The 16,430-nt window shown below is 40.5% G+C and overlaps 1 protein-coding gene across 1 annotated transcript; it reads right to left on the bottom strand.

The window, feature by feature from the left end:
* Positions 1–3,826: 3,826 nt before the first annotated feature.
* On the bottom strand, positions 3,827–14,461 carry CCDC177 (coiled-coil domain containing 177). Its single transcript, XM_072115480.1, has 2 exons — positions 14,331–14,461; positions 3,827–9,529 (listed from the first exon to the last, which is right to left on the bottom strand). Exon 2 carries the CDS (start codon positions 9,525–9,527, stop codon positions 7,593–7,595), a length of 1,935 nt encoding a protein of 644 aa, XP_071971581.1. The 5' UTR covers positions 9,528–9,529; positions 14,331–14,461; the 3' UTR covers positions 3,827–7,592.
* Positions 14,462–16,430: the final 1,969 nt, after the last annotated feature.

Raw genomic sequence — 16,430 nt, 5'->3', positions numbered from 1 at the left:
CTTTTGCCTTAACAAAAGTTGGGAGGTATGATGACATATAGTCGGTAGTAGATATGTTGATGGATTAAGGCTGCATTTACACAAATGTTTGATGGTCCGACTATGGACCAGTGCGCTGGAGAGGAGGATGGGTGACCCTTTTCCATAGAGATGTACGATGTACAGCCACGCACACGGGGAAAGATAGGACATGTTCTATCTTTTCCCTGTATACGGAGCGGTACGGTGCCGCACGTGTGTGGCATCATATTGCTCCGTGTGCCTATTGCCATCTATGTGGGACATATGTACAGCCGTAAGCTTGCGGCCATACATACGCCCCTCATACGTTTGTGTAAATTCAGCCTAAATCTGCATAGTATATTCAGGAGAAAAACTACATTAACAAGTGGAATATAACTTATTTGGAGCTTTTTATGGGATGAATTAATGGTAGTCCGAGACCACTGATGGAGAGACTGCAGCACTCACATGCACAGGGGTCTCTTTAACTCAAGCACATTGTCATACAGTGGTATTGCAGATCATCGCTCTTCGCTTGAACGGGACTGAGCTGAAACGGGATGCATGGATAAGTCCTCACAGGCATGGGTATGGAAGAAGTGTGCACCAAGTACCTCGACTGCATTGAGCAACCGATAGATGGGGATTACGGATGTCAGATCCAAACCTTTTTTCATGCCTTGTATGCCATACGTCACAACACAGGCAGAGGATGAGAGTGTATTTCTAGACTAAAGAGGAGACAATTCCAGAGGAGAGCCGGAGTCATTGTGGGTTTCCGTTGACAAATATGAGAAATCAGTCCTGACCCTGTTGCACTTGCAGGCTGATTTGCTTAGCCATAAGAAGATGGCCATCTCCTTTAATTATTGTGTTCAATAGTAGAGGAATAAAACATAATACAGTAATCTCCCCCCTAGTAGGAGCTTTTCCTTTCCTGATTTTTGTCATTGAAAGGATCCTGTTGGCTAAATGTGTCCTATTGTCTATTTGAGACATTGATGTACAGTCTATGCATTAGGTGATAGGGTTTTGAGGAATGTATTAATTGAAGGTTGATAGGTAGGGTAACCCTGTAAACATACATTGTATCTGCTGCACATGCTAGGACATTATTCCTCTGCCTGAGGGTGGTGACACACATGGCGTTTTTAGGCCGTTTTTGGGCCGTTTTTTCAGATCGTAAAAAAAACACATGCGCCAGGTTTTTTGAAAACGCATGCGTTTTTGACAGGTTTGACCAATTATCTTAATTCAAACTGGTCAAATATGCACCAAAATGAAGCCGTCAAGGCTTCATCTGATGAAGGCTTGACGGCTGAAACGTACGTCGGGGTCGTAAGGGTTTATGTGTTAAGTAACAACAACTAATATTTTCTGTCTATATATGGGCATCGACTACTGGATTGCTCCCTTTCCCCTCTTCCCATGTGTATATAGCACTTTTTCACTTGAAAGTTAAATGTTAGCAGATTCTGACTTGTACCCACGCCGTTTCTAGCCAGGGATATTGTCCCCTGAGCACATGTCTAATTGTAAAAATGGTTTTAAGATGTATTTACAATAAAATTGACTTTTAACCTTTATATGACCAAAACGAGGTGGAATGTTTTCTTTTTGGTTTAAAAAAAACTTTCGTGAACTCTGCAGGACCAGGTAAGAAAATGTGCCCCAATGTGTTATAACTGTGTTCATAACTCATAAATCTGTTTATGTGTTATAACTTACTACCTTGGTAATGAGTCAGTACTACAGGCCACACTATCTCACTGCTATATGAAGTCACATACTAGAGGATTCTCTTGACTAATCTCAGTGGAAGCTTCTGCTTCTTTAAGAAAAATGGATCACAAAATGTGCAATTTTTTAAAATTATATATATTCTAGCCTCAAGGTCTACTATGAATCTGTGCACTGCTACATCAAAGCGAAGAATGTTATTTTTGCTTCCATTGATATATATAGGTATTTCATCGCATCAGCGCCCATAAGAATGAGTTGTATGAGTGTCATTGGCTTTTACAGTATTGGATTACTATTTGGTATATTTGACCTATTTCTTTAGCATTATTGCTAGACAATTATACAGCTGTAACATGGCTGCAGTAGAGAGTGCAACATCTAACATCTCGCTGTGCATTAATAATTTATCATGTGTTACTTAGAATGTCTTCTGCTCCGCTTCTTGAATCCCCAGCCTGAAATCTCATCCACCCACAGCACCGACAGAGTGGGTCATGCCGGCAGCCGATGATGGGAGTGATCCAAGTGGTAACAGGATTACTCCTGGACCTAAATCAATATGAGTAACTCTATGGCCCACATTTAATAAGGGCCAAGGGCCAGTTTTCTTTTGAACTTTGCAATTGCTTTTAGATGCAAACTGCTTGCACAGGTATTTAAGAAATGTCTGCGCCATATTTGTGACCATTTTGTGGCGCAGCGACACTAATTTCTGCACCGAATGGGGCGTTCCGGTGCTCAATTGGACCGTTTCCCAGATTTAACATGCAAAGTCTGACAGAAGTGTGTCGCACGCCCTATGTTAATGGTGCACCAAAAGAAAAAGTGGTGCACTCTGTCGGAGCAGTGCAGAAGGCGCCAGGTTCACCAGAAATCCTGAATCTGGTGCCCCCTGCACTATACACAGGCAAACTGCACATAGTGCAGTTTTAATGTTTTTTAGTAAATGTGCCCCTATGGGTGCTAAATAAAAATCTTAAGGCTTGTTGTACACAAGTGAGTATATCAGGCTGAGCATAGAACTTTGAAACTGAACTAATATGCCGAGTTCAGCTGTTCTAAGTTTGAGCCAGTAAATATAGAAGAGACACAGGGGCACATTTACTAAAAACAGTGCAGTCTGTACCAGGTGCAGTTTGCCTGTGTAGTGTGCAGAGGGCGCTAGAGTTGTGGCGCACGTTCTTCATGAATCTGGTGCTCCCTGCACTGCTCTGACAGAGTGCACCAACTTTTTTTTTTGTGTTACATCAGGTATAGTGCAGCCGCGACACAAAAGGGTCTTGTGTGACACATATGTGGCACGGACACTTCTTAAAGGAAACCTACCACCAAGGATCTACCTATTAAGGTAGATCGGATGGTAGGTGCCTCTATTGTAAGCGAGAGTAGCCCTTTTAAGAGATAATCCTCACGTCCCCTGTTTCTTTTTCAAACATTTTATTGTGTTAATATGCTAATTTTCTAAAGAGGCTACTGGGCGTGGAGTAGCTACAGCTGAGGCTAAATGGCACGGCGACTCCATGCCCCAGTAGCCTCTTTGATCCTCCTACCAGCATATCTTTGGTGTGCAGCTGATCGTCCACGACGTCGGAGTTCTGTGCATGTGCAGTAGCTCCGGCTTTGGAGCAGTGACTGTGCCGCTGCGGCCCTGCGTTCTGCGTATGCGCAGAACTCCGGCTTTGTGAATGAGGAGCTGCGCGCCAAAGATATGTGGGTAGGAGGATCAAAGAGGCTACTGGGGCATGGAGTAGCCACGCCGTATAGCCTCAGCATATTAACACAATAAATGTTTGAAAAAGATACAGGGGATGTGAGGATTAGCCGTTAAAAAGGGCTATCCTCACGTACAATAGAGGCACTTACCACCCGATCTACCATAATAGTTAGAACAGCGGTGGTAGGTTTCCTTTAAATACATATGCAAGCAGTTTGCACATAAAATAATGTGCGTGACGTGAGTAAACATTCATTTTTTTTGTCACGCACCTGCCCGCAGACCAAAAAAGTTTGTGCACCTCTGGCCTATAGCAGTCAAATTTTAGTTCTGTGACAAAAGATTAATAATATTCTCAGCACAATGAAGTGTACAAGTGTAGTCAAATTTATTGTACAAAAATACATTTCACAAAGCAATAAAAATCAAACGGTGCAAAGTGAGGAGGACGAAGGATCGCAACGCATCGTGCCGTTATCAGTGCATGGCCATGCAATATTATGACTCTACAGTGAGGTTTTCAGTAATTCTCAATTATTTACTGATACGTAGTGATCCGGGTTATCACCATTACTTGTAGAGGATTCTCTTTAATAGCTTTATTACAAAACATGTAATGAATGCATACAGCCCAGTCTATTATTAGATTTTCTTATGATTTTTTTTATCTGCAATGCTCATCATAAGCCATGCACAGAGGTTAGTGCTGCTAGAAGATATATATAAGAAAAGATTAATATTGATGTGTGATGTCTAGAAGATTATGTGTGTATGCTCTCCATTAATGATGAGCAGACCCGTTAAAATTCGGGTTTTAAAAATCTCTTCAGGTCCGGCTACAGAACCCAGAACCCAAACTGTAACACCCGAAATCAGTTGCAAAGTTGCAAGTGGCATTTATATGACCATTTTGCAGATGGTGGTCGCTCATTGATGTCATCAGGCAGCAATGATGCTCTACAATAGCAGCGGCATGCTAGTGTTTTTTTTCTGTTGCTACACCTTGAGAGCTATATTTATTATATGTTGGCACAATTAAACTTCTTTTCCAATGCGTGCGTCTGTTTTTTGTCGCTCAATTTTGGCACAGCTTTAACATAGATAGTTCCTCCTGCTCTATAACATGCTGCCTGCAGACAGGATACTATGTAGAATCTGCTCAGCTCCTCCTGCTCTATAACATCTTTCCTGCATATAGGCCACGATGTATGATAGTCTCAGCTACCCCTGCTCTATAACATGCTGCCTGCAAACAGGACACTATGTAGAATCTGCTTAGCTCCTCCTGCTCTATAACCTGCTGCCTGCAGATAGGACACTATGTACAACCTGCACAGATAATTACAATCTACTCAGCTGTGGGTTTCCCTGACTGTCCCACATAGAAAAGTTTCCTACTGTGCAAGTTCTAAAAATACCTTGTACTTCTATTGATAACATTAGAAAGTCCCCTGCGCCAGCACCACTGGTAGTGTAACACTCTCATTTCTCTTAATAATGCATTCCAGATGAAACACAAAATATTAAAAGTTGTTTTATTATTTTGTGTGTTACATTTGATGATATTGAATTATTTTTAACGTCTGTGATACAATGCTTTGGTTGGGGCTTGGAAAAAGAGGAAATTACATTCAGAATACAATCAGGTTTTTTTTCCCCATCTGTCCCAAATAATAATCTCCATATTAAGGGCAAAATCATACATTTTATTAAAATGTGTTGTGAATGAGATGTTGTATATAAGTCTGTGGTAGTAAAGCAATGTACAGGCGGTCCCCTACTTAAGGACACCCGACTTACAGACAATCCATAGTTACAGACAGACCCCTCTGACCTCTGGTGAAGCTTTCTGAATGCTTTACTATAGCCCCAGACTGCAGTGATCAGGTGTCTGTAATGAAGATTTACTGATAATTCTTGGTCCCATTACTGCAAAAATTTTGAAACTCCAATTGTCACTGGGACAAAAAAAAAATTGGAATTAGTTGACATGCTTTAAGGCTGCATTCATACGTGGCATTTAAAATGCTTTTTTAAATGCATTGCAGAAACGCATGCATTTTACATGTTGCCATATGTTTGGCTGGTTAGAAAGTATTTTTTCTTAATTGTTGGAAGTGAAAGAAGCTGTGAAAAGGTTAACACAGCTGCTTCCAACAAAGAAGGGAAACGCTTTCAAACCAACCAAATGCATGGTAATATGTAAAACGCATGCGTTTCTGCAATGCTTTTAAAGATGTGTCCCAAACGCCACGTATTACTGCACCCTCATATGTTGTCATCTCCCTGGGGTGTGACTAAAGGGCTTAAAAATGCAGGCCACGGCCTCAAATCCAAAATTCACAGTAGTGTCCACTCCTATATATAACCCCTCACATGGCTTGTGTCTAGGTTAATTTGAGACATTTACAACAAAGAGTATTAAAAAAAATTAAAAAGCAAAAAGTTGCCCCTGCCAGGAGAGGAAGAGTGAAAAATAAAAGATTTAAAAAAAAGACATGATCATAAATACCAAAAGTCTCAATTATACACCAAAGGAAAAAAAAAGCTAAAATACATGTCCCCCTATGAATAACTTTCAATGATTTCGGTACTGCTTTTCCACTGGGAGGTAGGGATTCCTTGAATCTTTGGATTCCTTGAATCCAAGCATCTATGATGCTTGGATTCCCATTTCTAGCACAGTGCTCAGTCAGAGAAACTACACACTGCACTGATACTCTGTGATCTGATACACACAATTTTTTCAAACCAGAGCTGTCTGTCTACATCTCAGACAGAAGTCTGACTTATTGATAATCTATTGTGCTATTCACACATCAGATGCTTTTCACAGTACTATCCTGATCCAAGTTGTGCATGAACTGCACTAAATTTGATAAATGTGGCTATGACTAAAGAAACGGATGAAGAGATAGCACTGGGACTGTATCTGACCTAACTCTGATCTAACTCATATGATTTGGGTCAGTTAAAATAGTAAGTTTGATCGGAGTTTGAAAATCTGCACAAGTTCTGTATCTATTTTCCATGCAGATTTATGTTATTTGTATTGTTTTGATGCAGATTTTTTTACTACATCATTTAACCTCTGGGCTCCCATAATGCTTATAACCCAGGCCCTCCTCTAATGATGACATCAGGCGGCTCATGAAGCAGCTGGGAGGAGGGAGGCGGGGAATGAGGAGGCAGAGGGTTGGTTAAAAGCTCTGCTTACACCCCTGGGAGCCCTTCAGGCTAATCTACATAAAGATGAAAATCCGTTTTTACAGCCAGCGATTATTTATAAAAGTATGTCAGGGGTCAGATTTGTAACCTTTACAAAGAACTGGTGGTCAAATGAAATGGTAGATTCCCTTTAACCATTTTTTCAACAATGATCCTATAACATTCAAAGATTAAAATTCACATGAAATCCGCACTAATACAAGATTTGTCAGGGATGTGATGTGAATTTGATGCACGGATTTCATGTAAAAAAAAACTGCAGATAAACATAAAGCTGAATTTCACTGTCATAAATGATCCTATAAAAACCATAGCAAACAGAATTTTGGTGCAGGTTGTGGCCAATACCTTAAAAAATTCAGGTAGTACACAAATAACACGGTTTTGTTGCCTTCCGTTTTATTGGGTATTACTGATCAGTTGTTGTTGTATCTACTAAAGTCCAGTTTTTACTGGAAGAGAACAATAGAAGTGGCTTTATACAACATTGTGCATAAATTATCAAATAACTTAAATTATGACAGACTATACGAACAGCTTATTCCTTTTAAAGGGGTTGTCCAGGATTTTTACTGATGGCCAACCTTGTGCCCAATCATGTGTTCCAGCAAAACACAGAGCCGAAACCATTAATTAATGGCCTATCCTGACAACTTTTAAAAGTAATAAGGTATTTATAGGAACCAGTCATTTATATATAGTTATGACTACAATTAAGTGCATTTGATTCTGACCTACACAAAAATCTTTGACTGTCTCTGTCTAGTCGTTATCATAGTAAACCCTTATGGCAGTAGTGATGTCAATTTTTTACAACAATCCTTAAAACTAGACATACCCTGTGCCCTGTATTAGCAGAGGTTGGCATAGACGTGGGGTTGTGTTGTTTTGACTCCTATGTCCGTCATTTCTTATTAATGTTTGCATATAATTTTGCTTCCAGGGCCATTTTATCAAAAGTACGCGTGTTAGTTTCCGCTCTTACTTTTTCCCGTATATTAAAGGAAGCCCTGGCCACCGATCGTGCATTGTCCAGCACAGTCTGTTTTTCCTTAAATATCTGTTCACTGCGTTCCAGCTTCTTCTCTATGGACATAAGAAGTTCCTGCCTCTTCATATCTTCACTTTTCAGTACCTTTTGACGATTTTCCCTTTGGAGCTTCTCCTTCTCCATTCGAATTTCCACCGCTTTCCTTGCTTTGTGCTGAACAACTTCATCAGCTACCTGAGCTGCATGCTGCAACCTCCTTTCTGCGGTCTTGGCCAGTTCTTTCAGATGCTTTTCACGTTCTTTCTCTTTCTGTTCTGCCGCCTGCCTTGCTCGTAGAATTTGTTGCTCTTCTTTTTGTGCTCTAGTCTTTAATTCTTGGTTCCTTTTCTCAAGTAATTGATCCATATTTTCCTGGGCCTTATGTAGATGTTGCTTAAGCGTCTTCCTTCGCTCTTCGTTGTCAGACTCTTCTTTCTGAGCTAGATCCTGGAGAACGGCTTGGTGCTTTATTTTCTCCATTTTGTTCTGTAGTATTTTGTTTACCTGGAGCTGCTGGGACCTCTCCTGTTTTTTGTTCTGGGCTAACAGATACTTTTCTTGTATGTCCTCATCGCCTGACTCTTGCTGTTTAGACTTTTGACTCTTTATTTGGCTGGTCGTCTTTTGCTTTCCTTCCATTTTCCCACTTGTCCGTCTACTTTGCCTTTCCACCATTTTTTGTCCTTGTAATAAAGCTCGATGTCTTTCTTTTTCCTCCAGCTCCTTTCTTAAATCGGAGCTTTTCCTTTGGGTTTCCCACTGTAAGTGAGCCCAGTAACGCTGTTCTTTCATGATGTTTTCCTCTTCATGCTTGGCAATCATAATAGCTGCAATCTTTTTGTCTCTTGGAGGTAATTCGTGAATCCCTTTTTTCTTTACTTCCTTGACCATTTTTTCAACCTTCTTTGTTGTTTGGGGGGAATGACTAAGATCTCCAAGACTAAAACTTCGGCCCATAAGGGAATTAACTGTATCCAAAGTCCTGGATTTTGGAATAAATTGTGCTGTCCTGCCACGTAAACTATCCCCACTGTATGAAGAGGTCATGGATTCAGAGGATGTTCTGCCAGAGATACCATCTCTCATTTTTTGTAGGGAGTCCAAAGACTGACTTTTATTTTTTCTTGCCACTGGATTCACACAATCTTTTGCCACTGATTCAGTGCTGCTTTGAGTATCTTCAGATTGGGAGCTACTGCTCTTCTGAGCTGTGGATGTTGAGGCAGGTTTCCTTTTGGGTCTTGTTGGTTTGCCTCTTTGTGTGGCTTGTGGAGGTAAATAATGAGATTTCTCGCTGTCTTTGGAAAGATGTGTATTTCTTCTTTGGGAACCAGTGCTTGATGGGGTGTCACCTCTCTTAGATGTTTGAGTATTTGAAAGTTCAGCCCGAGATGGCGCTTTCGAGCTACCTGGAGAACTAAGATTGCTGCTAAGCACTAGTGGTAGTATCCTTCTCTTTTCTTGCCGGATAATCCGTTCCCTCTCTTCCCTACACATTTTCAGCTTTCTCTGTCTTTCTATCTCATAAACTTCACAAAGACCAGTAGCTACTCGCATGGATCGCCCTGGAGCTTCTCTCACTAGATCGGAAAGACTTCGAGATAAAAGTTCTACTGGTTTCACCAAACATCGAGCACAGGCCTCCAGGGAGCGGGGACTGGTCAATACATATCGACTTCCTTCTGCTTCTGCACATTCAAAGTTATAAAGGTCCAAGTGTAACATAGGGGAATGCTCTCTCTGCCGTACTGGTGCCCCTCCTGAGGCCTCCTCTCCTCCTGGATCTTCTGTGGGTTCAGCCATCATCATACCTGATAGAAATAGACAAGTTCAGTTATTACAAGTTGTCAAGGAGATATTAATTGTGTATGTATAAAATTTGTTTAACTACAGGGCAATTACAAACTTTGTTGAAATATATGGCATCTATTGAAGCGTCCAGGCAGCTTTTACAACATCCTGGAGATCTTTACAACCTGATAAACTCTGACCTGCAGAATGTTATGTGGTGACTTCAAAAGCCATTTGGTCACTTGTCCTCTGCACCTACCCTCCCTCCCCCCATTTATACATCTTGCCTTGGAAACAAAGAACTGTTTAAATATTCCTGGACTCTCCCCCCTCATTAACACTTTGCCCAATCCTGAATGACCCTGTGGACTAATTAATGAATGGGAGGTTCTTAAACCTGAACCAAACTGAGAAGATATAAAACAATATGAAATACAGGAAATGGATTCACATTTTGGGGGCTGCTTGACAAGCTGAGTGTGTTCCTTATTTCTCCCACCTCCAGGGAATCCGGATTTACTTTAAGTTTCTGTTATTTTTCTCCCTTTTTATTTTATAACTGTTTTCCTGTGTGTGTGTCCTTTTTATTCTGTAATTCTTTTGTTTTTACCTTTTTTTATGCACTGAACAACTTTTTGTAATTAAAGCTTTTCACTTTAATTTTGGTCCATGTATGCTCTGCGAAATCATAGCCTTGTGAAGTGTGGTTAGCTGTGTGACTGCTAGAGAGCTGAGTGTGCATGTCTAGTGGTGTGACAAGGTGTCTGCTTGAGAAACAAGAGTTGATGTAGAGTGGGATACTTATTGGTCCCAGTATAAATGCAATAAGTGGTGGCAGCGGGTCTAGTGTTGTAGCTGTATGAGGTGTGATTTATGCTCAATTTGTGAAAAGTGAGCGCAAGTTTGAGTAGGCTAAATTAACCCTTACAGTTGCACCCCAAGTCACGTGATGAGGTGGCGGCGTCTTCGCCGTGACACAAGTAAATATTAAATAGTAGTAGAGTAAGTATTCAAATTACACAGTCAAGTGTTGGAGGCTTTTACTATGCACAGCAATACAGTCTGGCATGTAAAACTTTTTTGATGTTTGAGTTGTTTTGCAGAATAAAAACTCAAGTGTCACTTGTTTTTTTACCTCGCCATCTTCTAAGAAGTATACCATTTTTATTTTATTGTTGACTGAGCTGTTTTAGGGCTTATTTTTGGCAGGACGATTTGTACTTTTTATTGGTATCATGTTAGGGTAAATGTGACTTTTTAATCAGTTTTTATAGTGTGGCTTGGTTGAAAATCAGGGGGGGGGGGCATCAGACGATCCGAATAATTCAGACTGAGCTTGGGATTTAAGATTCAAATTGTGTCGCAAGACAATGCACTTACATGCACCACGAAGAAGGTGAACTCCGGGGGACCTGAGCGGGAAAGTGACACATGCAGGATATCAGGCGCGCTTTCTTAGAGAATCACGCCAGAGTGCATTATAGTCGGACACTCCATACTTCGTGAACTCCTCCAGACGGGTAAGTAAATGTGCCCCATTGGGTCATATTTATTACAGTGTTTTTGCCAATTTTAGGTCTGACTGCACTAAAAAGAACGTGCAAACTCCTTGTATTTTTTATTTATGAAGTGTTCCCTATGCCACAAAACTCTCCACCTGAAGGGTAGTTCCTGTGCCAATTCATACTGTGCACCATATTTATTACTGTGACTCAACATAAATGTGGTGCACGGCCATTAAACTGATTGCACCAAGAAAAACACAATCAGCACTTGCAGGGGGCACCAGATTTTTTGTGTGCAGGTAACCTGGTGCACTCTGCTAATAAGTGAGGCAGACTTCACATAGTGCAGTTTGCATCACTATTGATAAATCTGGCCCATAGATTTATTTAATATTTTCCTGCTGTTTACTGTATGGGATTAGTAATGATTCTATTTAAAAATAATATTAATCTTTATTTCTATAGCGCCATCAAATTCCACAGACCTTTACATATCGTAGGGGACATATACAAATATAATATTACATAAGAGAGTACAAACAGTCATATGGAACAATATTTTATTTTAGGGGTTGTTACAGACAAAGCAATGCCTAATATAGATGGTTTGTGTGGTGATTTTCACTTTTTTATGTAGTTTGGAAGTTTTATAATATATTAACCATTTAGGGGAAATTAATATATTTATTTCATTTGTAAATATTTGACCACATTGTGGCGTCCGTTCTTCATGAATCTGGCGCCCCCCGCACTGCTCTGACAGAGTGCACTAAATTTTTTTTTTGGGTCCACCATTGACATGGGGCGTGCAACACAAGTCTGTTGGACAGTGCAGACGGGTGGTGCAGAAATTTGTGTTGCATTGGGTATAATGCAGCCGCGACACAAACATGTCTGGCCCAGGGTCTTTAATAAATGCGGGCCATTGTTTCTTTACCTTTTTTTAACATTATTTTCACTTTACCACTCTGGGATTTGAACAAGTGATCAGATGATAACTTGTTCAGACTAATACCCTGGCATATTAATGTGTGGCAGTGTATTAGTACAGTCCATGCATGCACATGCATAGGATGACACTGCCACTTCTAGGTTCTGCCCCTGGCATCCCCAAGATACTTGATCGAATGCCCAAGGTTAACATAGAGTTGATCAGCACTCCCAAACCTGGCGTTGGGGGCGAGGAGGGAAAGAGGATTATCTTAACTGGGCACAAAATGAGAGGGGATTTTGAAACTGAAGTGCCCAATCCTACATATCCGTGACACCATCCACTGAAGAAGGCAGAGAGCCTACACACACATTACATTGTTACACTCTCCAGTACATTCAATGGGTCAGGCAATGCTATCTAGTCCTAATTAACCTTCATAAGGTCTCCCTGCCTCTAAACACACCATCCCATGTGATTGACCTAATGCACCAGACTTCAGTAGATCTGAGAAATGATGTCCTTGGACGCAGGACCATCAATTACGTTCCAAGGCAGGGAAAGCTTGACTTAGTGTTAAACTCTCCTCCTCCTTGACTTCATAAAACCAAATCACATCTCACTTCAAAGTAGATTTTCTGGATGACCACCGCACCAGGCCTTGAAAGAAACATCATCTAGAAGCTGCTCAGATGCTCCACAACATACAGGTGGAGGTTTATTAGTCCAATTTCTGTGCACAAATATATATATATATATATATATATATATATATATACCATATATACCATATATACTCAAGGATAAGCCTAGTTATACTCGGCTTATACTCAATTAAAAAATATCGGTTTTACCAGGTTTTTGTGGTAAAATTAGGGGCCTCGGCTTATACTTGGGTCGGCTTATACTTGAGTATATACGGTATTTTAAATTATATAATTTAAAAAGTACACAATAATAATGTTGGGCTAAGTTTTTGGGCTAAGATCAAATCTCTGTCAAAAATTGCAAACAAAACACTGGGACAGTTGACCCATTATAGTACTCCATGGAATCTATGGGGGTCAGTTATAGTCTCACTCCGAAAATCAGGAGTTTAATTATTCTTGTGGTTGTGTTTCTATAAAAGAGCAGAACTACAAAACCTTGACTGCTGATGTGAATAGAGTCTTACAAATGGAAAAATCAAAAAAATAAATACATTTGTGAGTAAAAACAAAGATCCGTGTACAAAAAGTGTGCATGAAATACCCCTTCAATGTGAGGCAATGCAGGTAGGTCCTGGTGCCATATGTTACTTACTGATGATCTCCTTTCTTACTCTATAAGTCAATAGACACAGACACAGCCATATGCCCTTCATTTACATACATTTGCACATTCATTAATTAGTGATGTGTTACATGCATCTCTAATTGATAGCACAGCGTGGAAAGTGAACGTGAAGCTCCTGTTTTTATCTGCAATTCTGATTTCACATCATTGCACAGAATTTTCCCAAGAACATGTATTCTGACATTACAACTAATATTAATATTGATTAATTAATATTATTGCAATAACTCCCTTTACAAGTTTTACCGCAGGGGAAGAACAGCATTTACAGTAACCTGTTACACACCTTGGGCTACAGGATCTGTATTCTGTCAATGTACCAACAATATTCATCCTGATGACAATAAATAGCAATTATTGACATGGTATTATATTAGGAAATCGATTGATATGCAGTTCTTTAGTATGCTTCACTTTACAGGTAATAGTAAGAGAGGATTATTACTATATCATTTATACACAGCTTCACTTTACAGGTAATAGTAAGAGATACTCATTTATATACAGCTTCACTTTACATATAATTGCAAGGTGGGAATTACAGGTTCCTATTTGTAGAATTGAGGATATGGCCTTGTGGTGTATGTATATATATTAGAGAGAGTAACCATCCTCCATGTATGGGGCCAACATCCAGGGCCTATCTCTGATTTGATCACCGTGATATTATAAACTGATTTCCAATTCTGTGCATTGCCCTGTCCTTATACCCAATGTAATTCGCTCCCTCTGCCAGATGCTTTACTAATCCCCAGTAGTTCTGAGAAAATCAGATGGATGTAGGATGGATGGGGACTGAAGGAGGAGGGTATGACCGCTTGTGAAGTAGCATGACACCACAATGGATAGAGATTACAGCACCTTGTAACATACTATCCCTTCCATTGTCATTGTCACTGCTAACAATCCAGACCAATACACCAGGACGTACATGTAGGTGATTGATGCAGCCTTTATATATGAGACACAACACTATACAAACAACAAGGGTTAACCGATGCACAATCATGACTGTGACATTCAATCACATCATAGGTTATTCCCAGTTACCTTCATCTCCCACTTCAGGGTGAATAGTCGGGTGTGTAAAGCACAGAGATTTCAGCACCACAGCGGCGGACAGCGACTAGATAGCAGGGAGAGGAGGAGGGTGTGAAGAATAGTCAGTGGAGGAGGGAGGGGGACAGCACAGGGAACAGCCAGCGGAGGAGGGGGAGCAGCACAGGGAACAGCTGGTGAGGAAAACACAGAGACTGGTGGGAAAGAGACATACACAGGGAACAGCCACCCTACACAGAGGAGGGAGGAGGAAGGATGATCAGCATGGCCAGAAATAGGTAGGACACACAGGCTCCAGTAAGTGTTCACATAGTGATGTTCTATGTCATGTAGAGAAATGGAAAAAAAGGACAGGCATGTATGGACAATATACACAGCTTTCAGGAAAAGTCTAGATGGCTGTTGATGGGCTTTATTGTCGTATTGTTGTTTTTTTAATGCTAGATATACATACAGTGGAGATAAAAATTAGAGAACAATGTATGATCAGTAATCTACATTCATCAACATTTGATGGAATTTTTGTAAGGGTTGAACCATCCAACTAGAGCAGTGTTTTACAAAATTACCATATATCAACATAAAACCTTTATTTTGCAAAACCCCTGATGATCGTAATTAAAGAACAGCAATGACTGTAGCTTTGAAGGACTTCAGCACATCCACAGGACATCACTAGTCTCATGGCTCTGCTGGGATTCTCTTCCACTCTCTTCCACAGTTCTGTGACTGTTGTGGGTTTCTTGGCCATAACATTATAACCAAGGATTTTCCAGAGGTTTCCTATTGGGTTAAGATCATGGCCATTTCATTGAACTGCTTTATCCGTTTTGCTGTGTGACAGGGGGCATTGTTCTGCATGAAAATGAGTGAACGCAAGGAAGGAGCAACGTGTTGTTGAAGAAGGTTCTGATACACACTTGCATTCACTATAGCTGTATAAGAGGTCCAATTCCTGCTGCAGAAAACATTTCTCAAACCATAACACTTCTTCCACTGCCTTTCACTGACTTCTTTACACATTTTAGGTTCAGTCTTTCCCCAGTTTGTCAACGAACATAACGTTCCAAATAAATTAAATTTGCTTTCATCAGTAAAATGAACTGTGGGCTCCTTCTCCTCTGTCCAGACAACATGCTCCTCAGCAAAAGTGAATCTAGCCTTTTGATTCTTTCTGCTATTGAGAGGTTTGATCACTGCAGAGTGGGGTAGAGAGCTTTCAGTCTAAATGCTCTTAAAGGGAACCTGTCACCACATTTTCCACAAATACTGCTAGTGGCAGGTTCCCATGGAGCCCTAATAACTAACTGACACCTCAAATTCCCGTATATTCAACATTAGAATTTTACCTGGTATCCACGGATGTCTATAGCGATTTGAGGTGGGCGTGGCCTCCTCAGGCTAAATCCAGTAGCTCCCCCCATGCTTTCTCTTTATGCAGCAGTATGTGACCAGGGTGACATCATTGCAGGTCCTTTAGCCTTCTAACATTAGCAAACTGTACGGCAACCATATATCTCATGAAATCACAGCATATTAAGCATATGAAGAGGAGTAGCAGGCATGCTGGTAATTTGTATGTGGTCAGATATCTGCATGGGATCCAGTTTGCTAATGTTAAGAGGCTAAAGGACTTGTGATGATAACACCCTGGTAACATCACATTTAGTTCATGCCCCTCAACTCGCTCTATAGATCCCTAGTTACCAGGTAAGTTTATAATTCTGATTTTATGGGGATTTGAGAGAAACAATTTTCGCTAAAAGAAGAGAGTCAGATAGTTACTAGGGCTCCGTAGGAACCTGCTTCTAGATGTATTTGTGAAAAATGTGGTGACAAATCTGGTGACATCAAGACACTGTGCAACTGTACTGCAGTTTATTGTCAATATGCTACTAATCTATTAAAAATTGGAATAGAGGCGACTGAATTACAGGTATGCCTTTCATCTGAATTACAGGTGAGCTTTTCATAGACTTGATGCAGGTTGCCTATAATCTGCATAAATTGGCCCACATTTATTTACCTCTTGCCACTCAGGGCCGGATATATCAGTTGCCAAGCTCTAGCACTTAGCACTCAGCGGCGGAT

The sequence above is a fragment of the Engystomops pustulosus genome, chromosome 7, assembly GCF_040894005.1.
Source record: "Engystomops pustulosus chromosome 7, aEngPut4.maternal, whole genome shotgun sequence".
Taxonomy (NCBI): domain Eukaryota; kingdom Metazoa; phylum Chordata; class Amphibia; order Anura; family Leptodactylidae; genus Engystomops; species Engystomops pustulosus.
This window is presented reverse-complemented; position numbering and strand designations above follow the sequence as displayed.